General features: G+C 37.8%; 1 protein-coding gene and 1 long non-coding RNA gene across 5 annotated transcripts in view; one reads left to right on the top strand and one right to left on the bottom strand.

The window, feature by feature from the left end:
• Positions 1-17,853, bottom strand: part of LOC146398066 (uncharacterized) — a 1,038,644-nt gene that overhangs the window by 184,011 nt on the left and 836,780 nt on the right. The window lies entirely within an intron of this gene.
• EFCAB3 (EF-hand calcium binding domain 3) overlaps positions 1-17,853 on the top strand; it is a 371,875-nt gene that overhangs the window by 260,231 nt on the left and 93,791 nt on the right. For 3 of the 4 annotated variants that reach the window (XM_084984064.1, XM_084984065.1, XM_084984066.1), the window contains 5 exons: positions 266-370; positions 3,097-3,150; positions 4,114-4,218; positions 6,763-6,816; positions 7,133-7,237. In XM_084984064.1, the coding sequence (XP_084840190.1) occupies positions 266-370; positions 3,097-3,150; positions 4,114-4,218; positions 6,763-6,816; positions 7,133-7,237 (423 nt within the window). Of the gene's footprint in view, positions 1-265; positions 371-3,096; positions 3,151-4,113; positions 4,219-6,762; positions 6,817-7,132; positions 7,238-17,853 lie in introns of those variants that run through there. The other variant, XM_084984067.1, reaches the window with a different exon arrangement.

Genomic DNA, 17,853 nt, shown 5'->3' with positions numbered 1-17,853 from the left:
AGACTGGCTGGCTTGTCCCCATTGTTTTTAGAGCATTAACAGAAGCATTCTTCTGACAAGGCTTAAAGGAAACCTATTCTATTTTAACTCCTTTTTGTGATGCTTTGCGGTTTGAAAAGCCTCATTGTATTGTTTTTCTTCTGCAGTTAGATCTCTAGCAAGTTGAGACACTATTGCTTTATTATAATTTTTAAATTTGGAATTGTTATATATGAAAATGTTCATGTTATATATGAAAAAGATTATGTTTCCCATCTTTTTATAGGTGGTAAGATTAATGCCAGGGACACACAGCTTTATCTGAAAAATGTAGGTATTGAATTAACAAATAAAGAAAATGAGGAGCTATTGAACATACTACCATTGGATGGTAAGCATTTCAGACATTCTAGTGAATTTGGGAGAATCTTGGGCTTACGAGTTATGTACATAAAATTCTGGAGGTATAACTGTTTAATGTCATTAAAAATTGAGATGGGTGACATGAGCAACAGGACATGTAAGTCATTCCTCCTTTTTATCCCCCTTTTTAACCAATAAATTAAACATCCACACAAGAACCAAAGTGCCTTTATGGGCATTTTGGGGACTAAGACCTCACTTGAAGGTGGCCAGGAAGAATCTTACCCACCACACAACCTCCACATGAGCCAGAGAACAAGCAGAGCCAGCAGAGCCAGCAAAATTGCCTAGAATTCTCTTACCACTGTCAAAATCGGGCAAAAGTCAGATGAATGCTGAGCTGAGCAGGTTGGTGTACACACACACACACACACACACACATGAGAGAGAGAGAGAGAGAGAGAGAGAGAGAGAGAAACACATGCATAAGTCCAGCCTTTCCCAAAGGAGAACCCAGCACATCACTAAAGTAGGGGCAGGGGGACAGGGGGAGAAAAATACGACTTTGGTTGCAACAGAGGCAGAAAGAGAAATTTTTCCTGCATCCCCAGCCCCTAAAGAAACACTGCACATGACTGATTTTTCCCCTGTGGTGGTGATCTCTCCCACAGGGGAAAATGAAAGCTTTGAGCGAGTGTCTGGCTACTTCAGCAGGACAGGGCATTTCCCCCACAGCACCCAGTGTACTAAAGTGGAAGCTCTGTAACTGGGGAGGGAGGATACTGGGAAAGAGGCAGAAAAGAATTTCAAACATTAAAGGTGTTGAGCTCAGCAGGAAGTCCACCCAGGAGCCTCTAGGAGTACCACACCCAAGGATCTCTCTACTGGGTTCTCAGACACACCCAGGGCCTAGGTGCTGAAGCTGCGCACACACACACCCATTCTCCTGCCAGCTCTTTGTTCAGGTAAGGGAAGGTAGTCCCCAGTGGGACCAAGGAAGCAAGCCCCCAGTAGACTGGGGAGTATACTCAGAAACAAGCACAGTCTGAGCACAAAGCAGAATTATAGCGTCACCTTCTGGAAAATTATAGCGTCACCTTCTGGAAAACAAAAGATTTCCAATAGCTTTTCTGAATTACAAGAGCCAGAAATTCAAAAGAAAATTTGGCTACGAGAGGGAGCAGGCAGCAAGCAGGCGTACCTTCACAGAGATATAAGAAAAACTCAGATAATAGCAATGCCACAGAATGTACCCCATCTGAAGGCAACAGGCAGAGTTACAGAGGTGTCTGCTTCTTCAAATGCAAGGGCAGTAACGTGTAACCACAAGGATAATGAAAAATTAAGGAAATAATGCATCACAAAGAAAAATAATTCCCCAGCAGCCAAACTCAAAGCCATATGTATAGTGATTTAACTGATAAAAGAATTCAAAATAGCTATTTTGAAAAAACTCATACAAGAAAACTCAGAAAATTCAGTGAAGTCAGGAATAAAATATATGAACAAAATAAGTTATTTACCAGAAAGAACCAAAAAAAATCCAGAGCTAAAGAATTCAGTGAATGAGATAAAGAAAGCAATGGGGAGTATCAGTAGCATGGCAGACAAGATGAAGAAAAGAATTAATGATTTGGAGGACAGGAATTTTGAAATTACACAGAGGAGAAGAAGCAACAAAGACTTTAAAAGAGCAAAGAAAGCCTATGTGAGCTGTGGGATTTCATCAAAAGAAAAATACTAGAATAACCAGGATTCCAGAAGGGGACAGAGTTTATTTAAAGAAATAATAGCTTAGAACTCCCCAAACCTGTATAATATATGTAACATATATATTATAATATATGTAACACATGCACACATTTGGGTACTATTCAGCCACAGGTAAAGAGGAAATCCTGCCATTTGCAACAACAAGGATGGCCCTTGAGGACATTAAGCTAAGTGAGATTAGTCAGAGAAAGACAATTACTGGATGATATATATTTTTTATATGAAGAATCTTTAAAAATCAAACTCAAAAAAAAAAAAAACCAGCAGAGCGTGGAATGGTGGTTAGGGGCTGGGGGTGGGAGTGGAAGAATGAAAGCGAAGTTCTTTAAAATACATACTTGAAACTAGTGGATAAATAAGTCCTGTTGCTCTAATAATACACAGTACAGTGGTTACAAAGAGTAAAACTGTATTATAAACATTAAACTGGCTGAGGGACTAAATCTTCACCATTCCCACCACAGGAAGAAATGATAGGTGACATGGCAGAGGTGTTAGCTAATGATACAGTGGCACTCACATTGCAATATGAATGTATCAAATTGATATATTGTACACCTTGAACTTATACAGTGCTATATTTCAATCATATCTCAACTTTTTAATTGAGAGAAAAATTAGTGATAAAAGTGCCAATTCTGACAAAATATCCTGTCCTTACCATTTAAATCTTAATTTGGGATATAATGCTCCTTATGGGGTGCTACTGTTATGAATAAATAGTTTTAAATGTTTAAGCATACCGAGTATAAGAAGAGTTGAGGAAAGGGAAGGAAGATACACTTTAGAAAAAAATCTCCATTTCACATGTTAGATTCCACTAATAATACATCTGATGCCAGAGAACATATAGTTAACCTTGCTTCCTTCTTCTTTGGATTAAAACTAATTTTAAAATTATAAAAATTTACAGCCAACTAAATACTAATGTTTTTCTGAATTTCCACTTATTTATGAAATAAATTAACCCCTATCTTACAGATAATAAAATGGTGTATAAAAATGGGCTGATGGATGGAGTGAAGACATACAGAGGTGAGTGAGAAGTGTGCTAAGAAAGAAAAAATACATCTTCAAGCTTTTGCATTTTCTTTTCTACAATCACTTATTTCTCAGTGATTAGGTTGCTGATTGTATTATTCTATTTTTTAATGAGCTGAAATTCTTAGTTGTACACAGTCTAAAGAAATAGCCTACACTATTTTGTCACTGTGGCAAATTTCAAATCTTACTAAGTGGTGAGAAATTTGTGCATTGTCTCTGCTATAATTCATCAGTCTCACCTACACCTCTCTTTCTTCTAGGTAAACTCATTTTAGAAATTGCTATAACAAAAAGTAAATGCTTACAAATTAAATATTTCTAAATATGAAAAAAATGACCAAAATGACTTTCATGTTCACATGAACTGGGACACATTCAATATAATGTTGATACCTAGTATTAAGGTTAAAGTTTGTTGACTAATTAATGACTAATGACATGACTTTGAGCCATCAATATTAGGTACAATTTGTTATATTAAGGTTATATACAGAAGTCAAATAAAAATCTTGTTACATAAAAAAAAGAAATTGCTATAACAGCGTTTCCTGGAACACTGACAAGGAGAAATTTTCTATTCCTATTTCTCAACTCTTTTTTTTTTTTTTTTTTTTTTTTTTTGTCTTTTTAGGGTCTCACCTACAGCACACGAGGTTCCCAGGCTAGGGATCGAATCAGAGCTGCAGCTGCCGGCCTACACCACAACCACAGCAATGCTGGATCCTTAACCCACTGAGCGAGGCCAGGGATTGAACCTGCTCCTCATGGATGCTAGTCAGATTTGTTTCCACTGAGCCATGATGGGAACTCCCTTAAACTATTTCTTTTAATCATTTCAAGAGCTTTATGGTGTCACTTTTTTCTTCCTATTTATATTGGTTGATTGATATGTGATATTTCCCCTCTTTGGCATAGCTACAAATTTCTTTTATTCTCATCCCTTTCTTTCTTAAGGAGGAAAGGTTAATATCAATAAAATAGATGATGCTCTTAAAAACATGGGATTCCTTCTTGAAGAGGAAGAATTTGAGGAACTGTGCAGTCACCTGCCAATTAATGGTAAGCACTTCAAGTACACAGTGCCCTGTAAGAAAATTTTTATTACTCTATAGAAGTATCTCAGGTATACTTATTAATCTCATGGGAAAAGCCAGAAACCTACAGAGAACTAATCCTTAAAAATAGAGATATATTTTCTCTTAATAGAAATCTTAGATAAAATATCGATAATTGCTTATATTACTGCTTTGTAGAGTTCCTATGCAAGAGTAGCTGCATGAGATCATGGCCGGTGTTGAGATCAAGTAAATAAATTAAAAAATAAAAACCCAAAAATGTGCATTTAAGGGATAAAAATAGAAAATAATTTAAAAATTCAGAGAGTAACAAACAGAAATAAGGGGGACAAGAAAGTGCTGAAAACTGTTAATGTCATTTGTAATATTGTAAAATAACATATACTTGACAATTACATTTAATAAATTCATAGATATCAAATTTTAGATTATGTAAAAATTACACATCCCCTCAAGACTATGATCAAGTAGGTCTAGGTTGGAGCCCATGAATCATCATTTTAAACAAGTAGCACCCACTACAGTTAATTTTGTTGAAATAGCTAACCTTTACAACACATAGAAAAGAAAGAATATATATATTATATGCCTGATATTAATAGCTTTTTCATGATTTTTAGCAATAGTGTCTGATTAAATCATTCTATTTAAATCTTAGTAACTTGAGCATCTTAACATTGTTAGCATCTTGAGATGATCTGTAGATTAATAGTTTGATAAGCATCTAAGAAGTGCTAGTTTAAATAAGTTCATCTAATATAATCTTATCATACTTGAAATCAAGACTTTCTACTTGCCAAAAAAAGTGGTTTCCTGTTTCCAGTCCAACTCTAATCCTTTTTCCACAACTTTGTGTATAAAACATGAGCCAAACAAGACTATGTAACACTCTTGTTGGAATTGGAGTGTGGCCCCACCCTAAATTATCTGCAGTACAGTCTAGTTGACTGTCTAAAAATAAATATTATTGAAGAGTAAAAATTTAGACCTTTGGTATGCATTTGAAGTTAAGTTCTTATCAGCTTAAAATAGATTGTTATAAATATAAGGTATTTTAGATAAGCCTCATGGTAACCACAAAGCAAAATCTTAAAGTAGATGTACAAAAGAGAAAGAGAAAAATCTAAGCATACTACCACAGAAATCATCAGATTACAAAGAAAGAGCAAGAGAAGAAGAAAGGAAGGAATTATGAAATGCCAGGAATCAATTAACAAAATGGCAATAAGGTACATACTTTCAACTGTAAGATAAGTAAGGTCAGAAGATCTAATGTAAAGCGTGGTAACTATAGTTGATATCACGGTACTGCTAAGGGAATAGAATTTAAATGATCTCACCAAAAACATAAATAGGTAGGTAGGTAGGTAGGTAGATAGATAGATAGATAGATAGATGATAGATAGATAGATAGATAGATGATAGATAGATAGATAGATAGATAGATAGATAGATAGATAGATAGATAGATTAGATAGATGTGTTAACTAACTGGATGGAGAAATCCTTTCATGATGTATACATATATAAAATCATAACAGTGTACACTTTTGATATCTTACAGTTTTACTTGGAAAATTATATCTCAGTAAAGCTGAAATAAAAAATAAGGCCCAAAAAAAGCATTTCTCATCTTTTTCTTCTCTTCCATTCTCATGAGTGAGGAACACAAAAAAAAGGCGAATGAATAGAATAAATGTTTATCATACTTAGATTCTTTTTTTCCACCAAGCTTATACTTGTGAAAACAAAATATCTAATTAAAAAAAAATTCAAGGCAACTGCAAAATCCTTACATTTTACTGCACAGTTTAAGAACTTTATGTAATTGGGACCCATATTAGTCTGCTCAGGCTGCCATAACAAAATACCATGGTCTGTGTGACTTAGAAAGTTATTTTCTCAAAGTTCCAGATGCAGAGAAATCTAAGATCAGTATGCTACTTTATTTGGTTTCTGATGAAGGTTTTCTTCCTACCTTGTGGACAGCTGTCTTCTCATTATATCATTACGTGGGAGGGGCAGAAAAAAGGGAGAAGAGAAAGAGAGGGAGAAGAGAAAGAGAGGGAAAAGATCTTCCTCTAAAAAGGCTACAGTGGGGAGTTCCCGTCGTGGCGCAGTGGTTAACGAATCCGACTAGGAACCATGAGGTTGAGGGTTTGGTCCCTGCCCTTGCTCAGTGGGTTAATGATCCAGCGTTGCCGTGAGCTGTGGTGTAGGTTGCAGATGCGGCTTGGCTCTGGCCTAGGCCGGCAGCTATAGCTCCGATTCGACCCCTAGCCTGGGAACCTCCATATGCCACGGGAGCGGCCCAATAAATAACAAAAAGACAAAATAAAAATAAAAATAAAAAGGCTACAGTGCTACTAGATTAGGGCACCACCCTTACAACTTCATTTAACATTAATCACCTCCTAAAAACCTTATCTCCAAATACAGTCACATGGGGAATTAGGGCTTCATCGTATGAATTTGAGGGGACACAATTTAGTTCATAACAGGACCTTATCTAAATTTTGTCTTGTAGATGAGAGAAGAGTTAAACTAGATAAACTTCTGGATGAAGTACATGAACTTCTAGGTGAGTGAGAAGAAATAATGAGAAGGCGTAATAAAAATACCTCAATATTTAACAAAAGAAGTTATTTCTCCTGTCCGGTCCATGACATATTAATCCTGCCATTATATCTCTTTTAATTGGTAATCTATACATAGCTGAAGAGACAGCGTACTAAAGAAAGAAGTTCTATTTCTGAATCCCCCTTCTAAGTCTGTGTAATTAGACAACATTCAATGTTTCTATTGATTTTTATCTTATATTTGAAGATGATGCTACACATTGTTGATATTATTATTATTTTGTAAAGTTTGACTGTTTATCATTATTTTCTCTTAAGGGGAGGAAATTAATTATGATGATCTGGAAAATATTCTGAAAGACATAGGCTTAAGAGCCGAACTGAAGAAAAACTCTAGTTTGATGAAAAATTTGCCGCTTGATGGTGAGCATTTAATTTTCCAATGAGGTATTCATCCATTCAATAAAATTGCTTGTCATTAGGTATTAGATGTTATACTAGGCTCTGAGTCACAAGGATGAAAAAAAGTCCAGATCCTTGAAAAAGACATGGAGGCATACCTGACTGTGTATATTTTCATGTTGATATTGAATGAAATATATAGTATACTCACATTATATGGAGAAATATCACATTAATTTGACTAAATCAAATCAATAATTCAGATATAATCCATCTGTGAAATGAGCATAATAATGTCTGTGTAAAATGATAAGGATAAACAAAATGATGGATGTGAAAATATGAAAGTGTTTTAAAATATTTAAAATATAAAATAAAGATGTTATTGGAGTTCCCGTCGTGGCGCAGTGGTTAACAAATCTGACTAGGAACCATGAGATTGCAGGTTCAATCCCTGGCCTTGCTCAGTGGGTTAAGGATCCAGCATTGCTGTGAGCTGTGGTGTAGGTTGCAGACGCGGCTTGGATCCCACATTGCTGTAGCTCTGGCGTAGGCTGGTGGCTACAGCTCTGATTCGACCCCTAGCCTGGGAACCTCCATATGGCGTGGGAGCAGCCCAAGAAATGGCAAAAAGACAAAAAAATAAAAAATAAAAAATAAAATAAAGATGTTATTAGATTTTTATTTTAAAATCTAATTATATTTATTAAATAGTTTTTGTATTTAAGATATTTTTATAGATTTAAGAGATAAGAATATATATATATATATATATGTATTTTAGAATCTTATTGCTCGAAATAGTCTTTGTACCTAAAAAGTTCATAATCTAGTTGAGTAGGTAAGACATATCTTGAACTTCTACATAAACATTGCAAACTGCTGACATTGCCAGCTACAGGAAATGGTCCTGAGAGCTGCCTGGTAGCAGGAGGTATTGCAGGAGCTGCTACTGCCCACCACCCCCACTACGAGAGCAGTCCCATGAACTGTGAACCACTGCCACCTCCCTCACAGACCACATCCCTAGCAGCTATAAGATGTGGACCTCACAGAGCACATCCCTAGCAGCTATAAGATGCTGATGAAAGAAATCAAAGACAACACAAAAAGACGGAAAGTTTTATCATGTTCTTGGATTGTAAGAATCAATATTGTCAAAATGACTGTACTACCCAATACAATCTACTGTCAAATTACCAACAACATTCTTCACAGAACTAGAACAAAATACTTTAAAATTTATATGGAAACACAGAACACCCTAAATAGCAAAAGCAATGTTGAGAAAGAAACACAGAACTGGAGGAATCAGGCTCCCTGACTTAAACTGTACTATGAAGCTACAGTAATCAAAGCAGTATGGTACTGGCACAAACATAGAATTATAGATCAAAGGAGCAGGGTAGAAAGACCAGAAATAAACCCATGCAACTATGGTCAACTAATCTATGACAAAGAAGGCAAGAACATACAGTGGAGGAAAGATTCAATAAAGTGGTGCTGGGAAAACTGGACAGCTACATGTAAAGGGATGAAATTAGAACATTCTCTAACACCATACACAAAAATAAACTCAAAATGGATTAAAGACCTAAACATAAGGCCAGATACTAAAAAACTCCTCGAGGAAAGCACAGGCAGAACACCCTTTGATGTAAATTGCAGCAACATCTTATTTGATCCACCTCCTAGAGTAATAACAATTAAAAACAAAAATAAACCAATGGGACCTAATTAAACTCAAAAGCTTATAGCAAAGGAAACCATAAAAAATGAAAATACAACCCACAGAATAGGAGAAAATCTTTGCAAATGAGGCAACCAACAAGGGCTTCTTTTCCAAGATATACAAACTCACAACAAGAAAAAACAAACAACCCAATCAAAAAATGGGCAGAAGAACTAAATAGACATTTCTCCAAAGAGACATATGGTTAGTCAATGGGCACATGAAAAGGCGCTCAACATCACTAATTATTAGAGAAATGCAAATCAAAACTACAGTGAGGCACCATCTCATACCAGCCAGAATGGCCATCATTAACAAGTCTACAGATAAGAAATGCTGGAGAGAGTGTGGAGAAAAGGGAACCCTCCTACACTGTTGTGGGAATGAAAATTGGTACAACCACTATGGAAAACAGTATAAAGGTTGCTCAGAAAACTTAATATAGAACTACCATATGATCCAGGAATTCCATTGTTGGGTGTATAGTCAGAAAAAACTATAATTCAAGAAGAAACATACACCCCTATGTTCATTGCAGCACTATTTACAATAGCCAAGACATGGAAACAACCTAAAGTTCCATCGACAGATGAATGGATTAAGGCTATCTGGTACATGGAGTTCCCACTGTGGCACAACGGGGTCAGTGGTGTCTGTGGAGGATTGGGACTCAGGTTCAAACCCTGCCCAGAGCAGTTGGTTAAGGAATGAGCATTGTCACAGCTGCAGCATAGGCGTAGGTCACAACCACACTCAGATCTGATCCCTGGCCGAGGAACTCCATATACCATAGGGTGGCCAAAAATATTATATATATATATATATAAAGAAAGATGACATGGTACATATATACAATGGAACACTACTCAACCATTAAAAAGAATGAAATAATGCATTTGCAGCAACATGGATGGAATTAGAGATTCTCATACTAAGAGGTCAGAAAGAGAAAGATAAATACCATATGATATCACTTATATGTGGAATCTAAAATAGGGCACAAATGAACCAATATACAAAACAGAAACAGATACACAAACATAGAGAACAGACTTATGGTTGCTGAGGAGGAGAAAGAAGGTACTGGGATGGACAGGGAGTTTAGAGTAGGCAGATGCAAACTATTACATTTAGAATGGATAAGCAATGAGGCCCTACTGTATATCACAGGCAACTACATCCAATCTTTGGGATAGAACGTGATGGAAGATAGTATGAGAAAAAGAATGTATGTATATGCGTGACTAGGTCACTATTCTATACAGCAGAAATTGGCACAACACTGTAAATCAACTGTAATTTAATTAAAAATAAATAAATAAATATCTCCAGATCTGAAAGGATGTGACTCCAGATTGAAAGAGTTCACCGAGTACTTACCAGGAGTGGAAAAACCTCGTACCATCATATGTTGTGAAATATCAGAACACCGAGATAAAGAGATTATAAAAATTTCCAAAGAGAAAGAAGCAGGTAACCTAGAAAGTTTTCAGAATATGAATGGTATTGGGCTTCTCAGCAACAACTCTGGAAGTTAAAAGACAATAAAGAGCTTCACAAATATAAGAAAACTTGTTTCTGACCTGGAATTCTATGTCCAACTAAACCAACAATCAAACGTGAGGATAAAATGTATATTCTTGCATATTTCAAAATAAAGCATTTTCTGAGCAAAGGTTCAGAAAATTTTTACCCATGTAAATACCATTTCTTAAGAAACTATTAGGAGAATGATATTACTTAGACGTCAAAATAAGAGATCCTAGCCTCTTCCCAACAAAGATCAACAATTAAACAGCTATTCACAAATGAAAATAGCTCTGGGAGAGCTCAGGAGTCCATTTAAGAAGCTTAAGCAACACAGTGGAGAGGGAAAAAGCTGAGAATAACCACACAAAAAGGGTAGGAAAAATAGTTTCATTTTGTCTGCATCATCTCATCCCCTGGGGCCAACACTACTCAATGCTAAGAGTGAGCTCCCAAGCCCAAAAGAGTTCCTCTCACAAGAGGAGAGTAGGCTAAGTACGCAGCTTTCCCAGCCTTTGGGGGCATGGCACAATGGATCTTCTTAGGTTTCACCCCACCCAACAAAACCAAAACATCTAGAAGTGACTAGAAATGAAGAAGGAGGCAAAAGGCTACCATTATCAGCCATAGTGGGAGCAACCAGTGTTCCCAGTGGCCTGATCTGCATATGATCCCTGCAGCTTTCACTGCTGAAGACCTCAAGAGCCCTCGAAAACGTTGCAGATTTCCACAGCCTCAACACTGAGAACCTCACTGCAGACTCCAGAACACTGCTTTACAGAGGGCCCCAATAGCTTTCAGTGCTGAAGATACCACCAACACAACCACCGCAGGCTCTCTGAAGATTTTTCCACTGAGGTTTTCACCTCATAGGTTGTTGCATTCACAGAATCCAGCTGCTCTCATCACTATGAATGTGTCTGCAGCCAGCTCCTGGTGCTACAGATTCATCTACAGCCAGCCCGCACAGCCAAGCATGTGCAAACCACTGGCTCCAGCCACCACTGCCACCTGCCCTGGTCCCTAGCCACTGGATCTAGAGGTGCTGCTGGGGACTCCAAAAGCTTTTGAAACCTTAGCAGACCTCCCACAAGGAACATACAGTCATCAATGTCATGGACCCCAGGAACCTAAACATGTAAGACACCACACCTGTACAATTGGCAGGATCACAACACACACCAGTGTGCCTCTACACATAGGTGAAGGTCTTCGCTTTCCAAAGACAGTCCATAAAGTCAAGAAGAAGTGACTGCTTCTTTAAATGTTCAGCCATATACACAAACCTATAGGGATCATGAGGAATCAAGGAAGCATAACACCACCAAAGGAACACAGTAAACTTCCAATAGTTGACCCGAAAGAAATGGAGATTCATATATTGCCTGACAAAGAATTCCAAACAATTGTTATAGAGATGCTAAGAGAGCTACAAGAGAACCCAGATTAAAAATGTATCGAAATGAAAACAGTACAAGGACAAAATGATAAAAACATCTAAAAGAGACAGAAATTTTAGAGCTGGAAAATATAGTTACAAAGCTAAAGAATTCAATAAAGAGCTTTAAAAGGCGAGGTAAAGTGAAGAAGGAATCCATGAACTTGAATAAAAATCATTTGAAGTTATCCAGGTAAAGGAATAAAAAGAACAAAGAATGCACAGTAATGGAAAAAGCCTGTGGTACTTAGGGGACACTAGTAAGAGAAGCAATCTACACATTATTGGAGTACCAGAAGGAGAAGAGAGGGAGAAAGGGGCAGAAAGGTTGTTTAAAGAAACAATGTCTAGGAGTTCCCGTCGTGACTCAGCAGGTTAAGAACCCAACTAGTATCCATGAGGATGTGGGTTCAATCCCTGGCCTTAGTGGGTCAGAGATCCAGCGTTGCCATGAGCTGTGGTGTAGCTCGCAGACAGCTCAGTTCTGGGGTTGCTGTGGCTGCAGTATAGGCTGGCAGCTGCAGCTCCAATTCAACCCCTGGAATGATTTCAACACAAAGAGTTCTTCACAAAGCTGTCAAAATCAAGGCAAAGAAAGGATCTTAAAATCATCAAGAGAAGGTTGTCACTTACAAAGGAATCCCCATAAGAGCTTCTTTAGATCCATTCTCCACAACAGCTGTATGGAGAAATGGGTGGAGTTATGAGGACGGGATAACAGGCTGGAGGTTGTTGTCTAAGTAAAGCCTAAAGAGAGCCTCAACAGGCTGGATGCTGCTGTCTAGATAAGGCCTAAGAGAGCCTCAATAACAGGGTGGAAAAAAGGGGACAGATTTGAACAATTTTGGGTAGAATGGGAGTAGCCAGATTCGGTGATTGGTGAGGAATGAGGAAAATTAAGGAAGGCTCCTGGCCTTCTAGCGTCAGTGCCTGAGCAGACGGTAGTATCAACAACTGAGATACGGACTCCCCAAGGAAGAGCCAGGTGGATGTAGAGGAGGATGAGTTCGGTTTGGGACATGCGCCGTTTGACATGCTGCGAGACAGCAGGGTAGAAATGCTCATCAGGAATCGGTGAGATGAGACAGAAGTCCTGGTAAGAAGTCTGGGCTAGTGACAGTTAAGAGTCTTCAGTACATCGGTGAGAGCCCAACGAGGAGGAGACTGAGGTAGCTCAAAGAAAACGCACCCTAGCCGTTCCCTCACGTAATGCAGAGATCCCCAGTGTTCTGCTGCGCCTGCCCTATAGGGATGCCAAAGGATTGGTCTTCTCAAGTTTCCATGGCCTTGGGGCACCCAGTACCTCAGGACTGGAGCCCTTTGGCTAGAAGTGACCTCCATTTACTCCATAAATTTTTGCTGTGATGAGACAGAGGTTGGGAGCCCACTCCTTTGCGTTCTTGTGGCTGCAGCATTATTGGCCACTGTGGTTCCATTTATTGCAATGTACTACTACTGCTGCTCCTTTCCTTCTCCATGTCTCCCGCCTTCACTCCTGGCTCACTGTGGGTAGGAACTATGGTTTTTATTCTGTGGTATCTCCTAATCCCACTGGATAAATATTTACTGAACAAAGAATGTATATGATAAGAAGAGCAACAATGAGACTAGAAAACTAGGAAATATCAAGACTTCAGGAACTTAAATGTTCAACAGATAAATGGATAAAGATGTGAGATATAGATATAGATGTAGATATAGATATAGGTCTATCTATATACAGATAGACATAAAATGGTATATTACTCAGCCATAAGAATGAAATAATGTCATTTGCAGCAACATGGCTGGACCTAGAGATTAACATACTAAGTGAAGTAAGTCAGACAGAGGACAAATATCATATGATATCCCCTATATGTGGGATCTTAAAAAATGATACAAATGAGGGAGTTCCCAGTGTGACTCAGTGGTAATGAACCTGACTACTATCCATGAGGATGTGGGTTCAATCTTTGGGCTTGCTCAGTGGGTTGAGGATCTGGCATTGCCATGAGCTGCAGTGTAGGCTATTAATCCCGCTCAGATATGGCGTTGTTATGGCTGTGGTATAGGTGGGTGGCTACAGCTCCAGTTCGACCCCTAGCCTAGGAACTTCCGTATGCCAGGGGTGCTGCCCTTTAAAAAAAAAAAAAAGGCAAAAAAATTATACAAATGAACTTATTTACAAAACAGAAATAGATTCACAGATATAGCAAATTTGTGGTTTCCAGGGGGTATAGAAGGGGGGTGATTGGAGTTCCCACTGTGGCTCAGAGGGTTAAGAACCCAACTAGCATCCATGAGAATGCAGATTGGATCCTTGGCCTCACTCAGTGGGTTAAGGATCTGGTGTTGCCACAAGGTGCGGCCTGGGTAGGTTGCAGATGTGGCTCGGATCTGGCGTTGCTGTGGCTGTAGTATAGGATGGCGGCTACAGTTCTGATTCGACCCCTAGCCTGGGAATTTCATATGCCATGGGTGCAGCCAGAAGAAGAAAAACAAAAAAAGAAGGGGTAAGGATAAATTGGGAATATGGGATTAAAATATATACACTGCTATATACAAAATAGGTGCACAACAAAGACCTACTATATTGCATAGGGAACTATATTCAACGTCTTATAATAACCTATAATGGAAAAAGATCTCAAAAAGAGTATGTACGTGTGTATGTATGTACAACTGAATCACCTTGCTATACACTTTAAATATGGTAAATCAACTATACTTCAATTAAAAATAATAATAAAATAATTTTGCTGAAATGTATAAAAATTTGAAATTAAAATATTCAGGGGAATTTTAAAGGAAAATCTCAAGATAACAGCTGTGCATCTATACTATAGAGAAATTGGAGTTCCCATTGTGGCCAGTGGAAACAAATCTGACTAGTTACCATGAGGTCGAAGGTTCAATCCCTGGCATCGATCAGTGGGTTAAGGATCCAGCATTGCCATGAGCTGTGGTGTAGGTTGCAGATGCGGCTTGGATCTGGCATTTCTGTGGCTGTGGTATAGGCTGGCAGCTGTAGCTCTGATTTGACCCCTAGCCATATGCCGCAGGCGCAGCCCTGAAAAGCAAAAGCAAAAAAAAAAAAAAAATACTATAGAGAAATCATTCCAATTTAGAGCGGGAGAATATTGCCTCCCAAAAAAAGTGACAGATTAGGGACTGATAGAATGTCTAACATTATTTTAACATATTGAGAGTAGACTTTCAGCTCTGTTAGAGAGTTGGAGATTAATTACATAGACACATTGAAAACTGAGCAAAAAGAAAAAAAATAGACAATTGCTGAACACAAGAGAGACAAAAATTTTAATAGGAAAGGAGTTCCCATCGTGGCGCAGTGGTTAACAAATCCGACTAGGAACCATGAGGTTGCCGGTTTGATCCCTGGCCTCTCTCAGTGAGTTAAGGATCCAGCGTTGCCGTGAGCTGTGGTGTGGGTTGCAGACTCGGTTTGGATCCCACGTTGCTGTGGCTGTGGCATAGGCCAGCAGCTACAGCTCTGATTAGACCCCTAGCCTGGGAACCTCCATATGCTGCAGGAGCATCCCTAGAAAAGGCAAAAAGAAAAAAAAAAAAAAGGAAAGGAAATGTAGTTATAACCTTACCATTATGGAATAAGAAGTATCCACTAGAGTGGCTCAGTTATAATATTTATGTAGTCATAAATTATTATGCACTTAATTTCAATTTAACCCCCCTGAAATGTGATATAATCATAATGAATAAACAAAAGAGAGCAAAGGTATGGGAGAAGGGCAGATACAAGCAAAACTCCTACCTTTTCCAGAAGAAAGTCTGTTGGATAATATCAAAGACTGGTAATTGATTCTTGACAGAGCAAAGGGAGAAAGGCTTGAAGCTGCTTGCGCTTCCAGGGTTTTATGAGCTAAGAATGCTGTTTTTCCATGGGCTGAATGAAAGGTGTACAGACTTATTCTCTTGAAATATGTCTAATGTTTAGCAATTCTTTTGTTACTAAATTTTAATTTTATTATATTATGGTCAGAATACATTCTGTGTGATATTGATCCTTTGGGAGTTTCTTTAAAATAACTTTTATTATTAGTTAAAATATGGCCTGTTTTTTTGAGGTAGTCTATATGTGCTCAAAAAAAAGTACATTCTGTTAGTAAGTGTGCTTTAACATTAGTTGTATTAATCAAATCTTCAATTTTTTTTATTTTTGTTGGCTTAATATATGTTATTAAGTGGGGGTGTTAAAATCTCCGATTATAATTATAATAGACCTATTTCTCCTTGTAATTGTCAGTTGCTGCTTTATAGATTAGTATTTTCGGGCCTTGTGGTTAAGTGCACAACAATTACAGTGAAAATATATTTTGTTTTATTGATCCTCTTATAGATAAATAACATCCTTCTTTGTCCCTTATGATGTATTTTGCCATAAATTCTATTTCAACAGGTAATAGGATTGTTACTTCAGCTTTTTTTTTCCTTTGGTTCATATCTATGCTTTCATTATCAATCTTTTTGTTGTAATTGTGACTCTTGTAGACATTATTTGATTTTGTTTTCAATATAATCTGACAGTTTATAGTTGTAATTGTTGAGTGAAATTCATTAGTAATTATTATAATTACTGTCACATAGGACAGAGTTCTGCTATCATATTTCATAATTTTCATTTACAGTATTCTTTTTTGTTACTCTTTTCAGCCTTTATAGTTTCCACTATATTCCTTGAGTTGTCTTCTGCAAGCTGAAAAGTTATAGTGGCTGTCCTTAAGACCTATGCTCATGACCATTTACTGTAATGATTTCTTAAACTTATCATTCTGTATCTTCTCCCAATTAAGGCAAGAATTTTTAGCATATGCTCATGTCAATTCACCTTGCCTCCTACCCCAGTCATAATTGATATTTATCTCAGATTTAAGTGTGGGTTATTTCGGATAATATACTTTCTCTTTTTTCTCTGTACCTACTTTTTTGTAGATCAGCAATAAATTTTATCAAGATATCTGAATATTTTTTTCTTGCCATACCCCATGTAACATTTCCTACATTTGCTTTATTTATTGAATTCTTTCTTTTAAAAAGTATTTTCAGGAGTTCCATAGTGGCTCAGCAGGTTAAGGATCTGGTGGTATCACTGCTGTGCCTTGGGTCCCTGCTGTGACATGGGTTTAATCCCTGGCCCAGGGAACTTCCGCATGCCACAGGCACAGCCAAAAAGATAGATAGGTAGTTAGATAGATAGATAGATAGATAGATAGATAGATAGATAGATTTTAACTATTTTCTTTCTTCTTTTTTTTTTTCTTTTTTAAGTCCGCACCTGCAGCATGTAGAAGTTCCCAGACTAAGGAATCTTGAATCTGAGCTGCAGCTGAGACTTAGGCCACAGCCATGGCAACACCAGATCCAAGCCACATCTGCAGTCTGTGCTACAGCTTGCAGCAATTCTGGATCCTTAACTCACTGAGCAAGGCCAGGGATCGAACCCGCATCTTCACAGACACTGAGTTGGGTCCTTAACCCAGTAAGCCACAATGGGAACTCCAAAAGTATTTTCAATATGGGTCTCTGTGAGATAAATCTTAAACATTGAATTCCCGGAGTTCCCATTGTGGCTCAGCAGTAATGAGCCCGACTAGTATCCATGAGGATGCGGGTTTGATCCCTGGCCCTGTTCAGTGAGTTAAGGATCCGGCGTGGGTAAGGGCAGACACTTTTTAATGTTTCCCCCTTTGGTCCCTTGACCATAACCTCTAGTAAGCCCTCCACTGTGGATTGTAAACACACACATACACCAATACAGCTTTCCATTTCCCAAGAGATTTTGCTATGGCTTTTCACTTAGTTCCTAAAATCCAACTTTTCACTCAGAAAACAGGATTTATTTCTGGAGAGGGAGTCAGAAACCCATACTATTTTACCATCTATGTGGGAATAGAAATCAGTATTTGAGTCTCTGTAAAATGT

Source organism: Sus scrofa, chromosome 12, assembly GCF_054392235.1.
Source record: "Sus scrofa isolate SSC_HxYL_T2T_F1_AM1 chromosome 12, Sscrofa_HxYL_maternal_Yorkshire_Landrace_v2.0, whole genome shotgun sequence".
Lineage (NCBI taxonomy): Eukaryota > Metazoa > Chordata > Mammalia > Artiodactyla > Suidae > Sus > Sus scrofa.
Note: the sequence above shows the minus strand (reverse complement) of the source record. Positions and strands in the feature narration are given on the sequence as shown.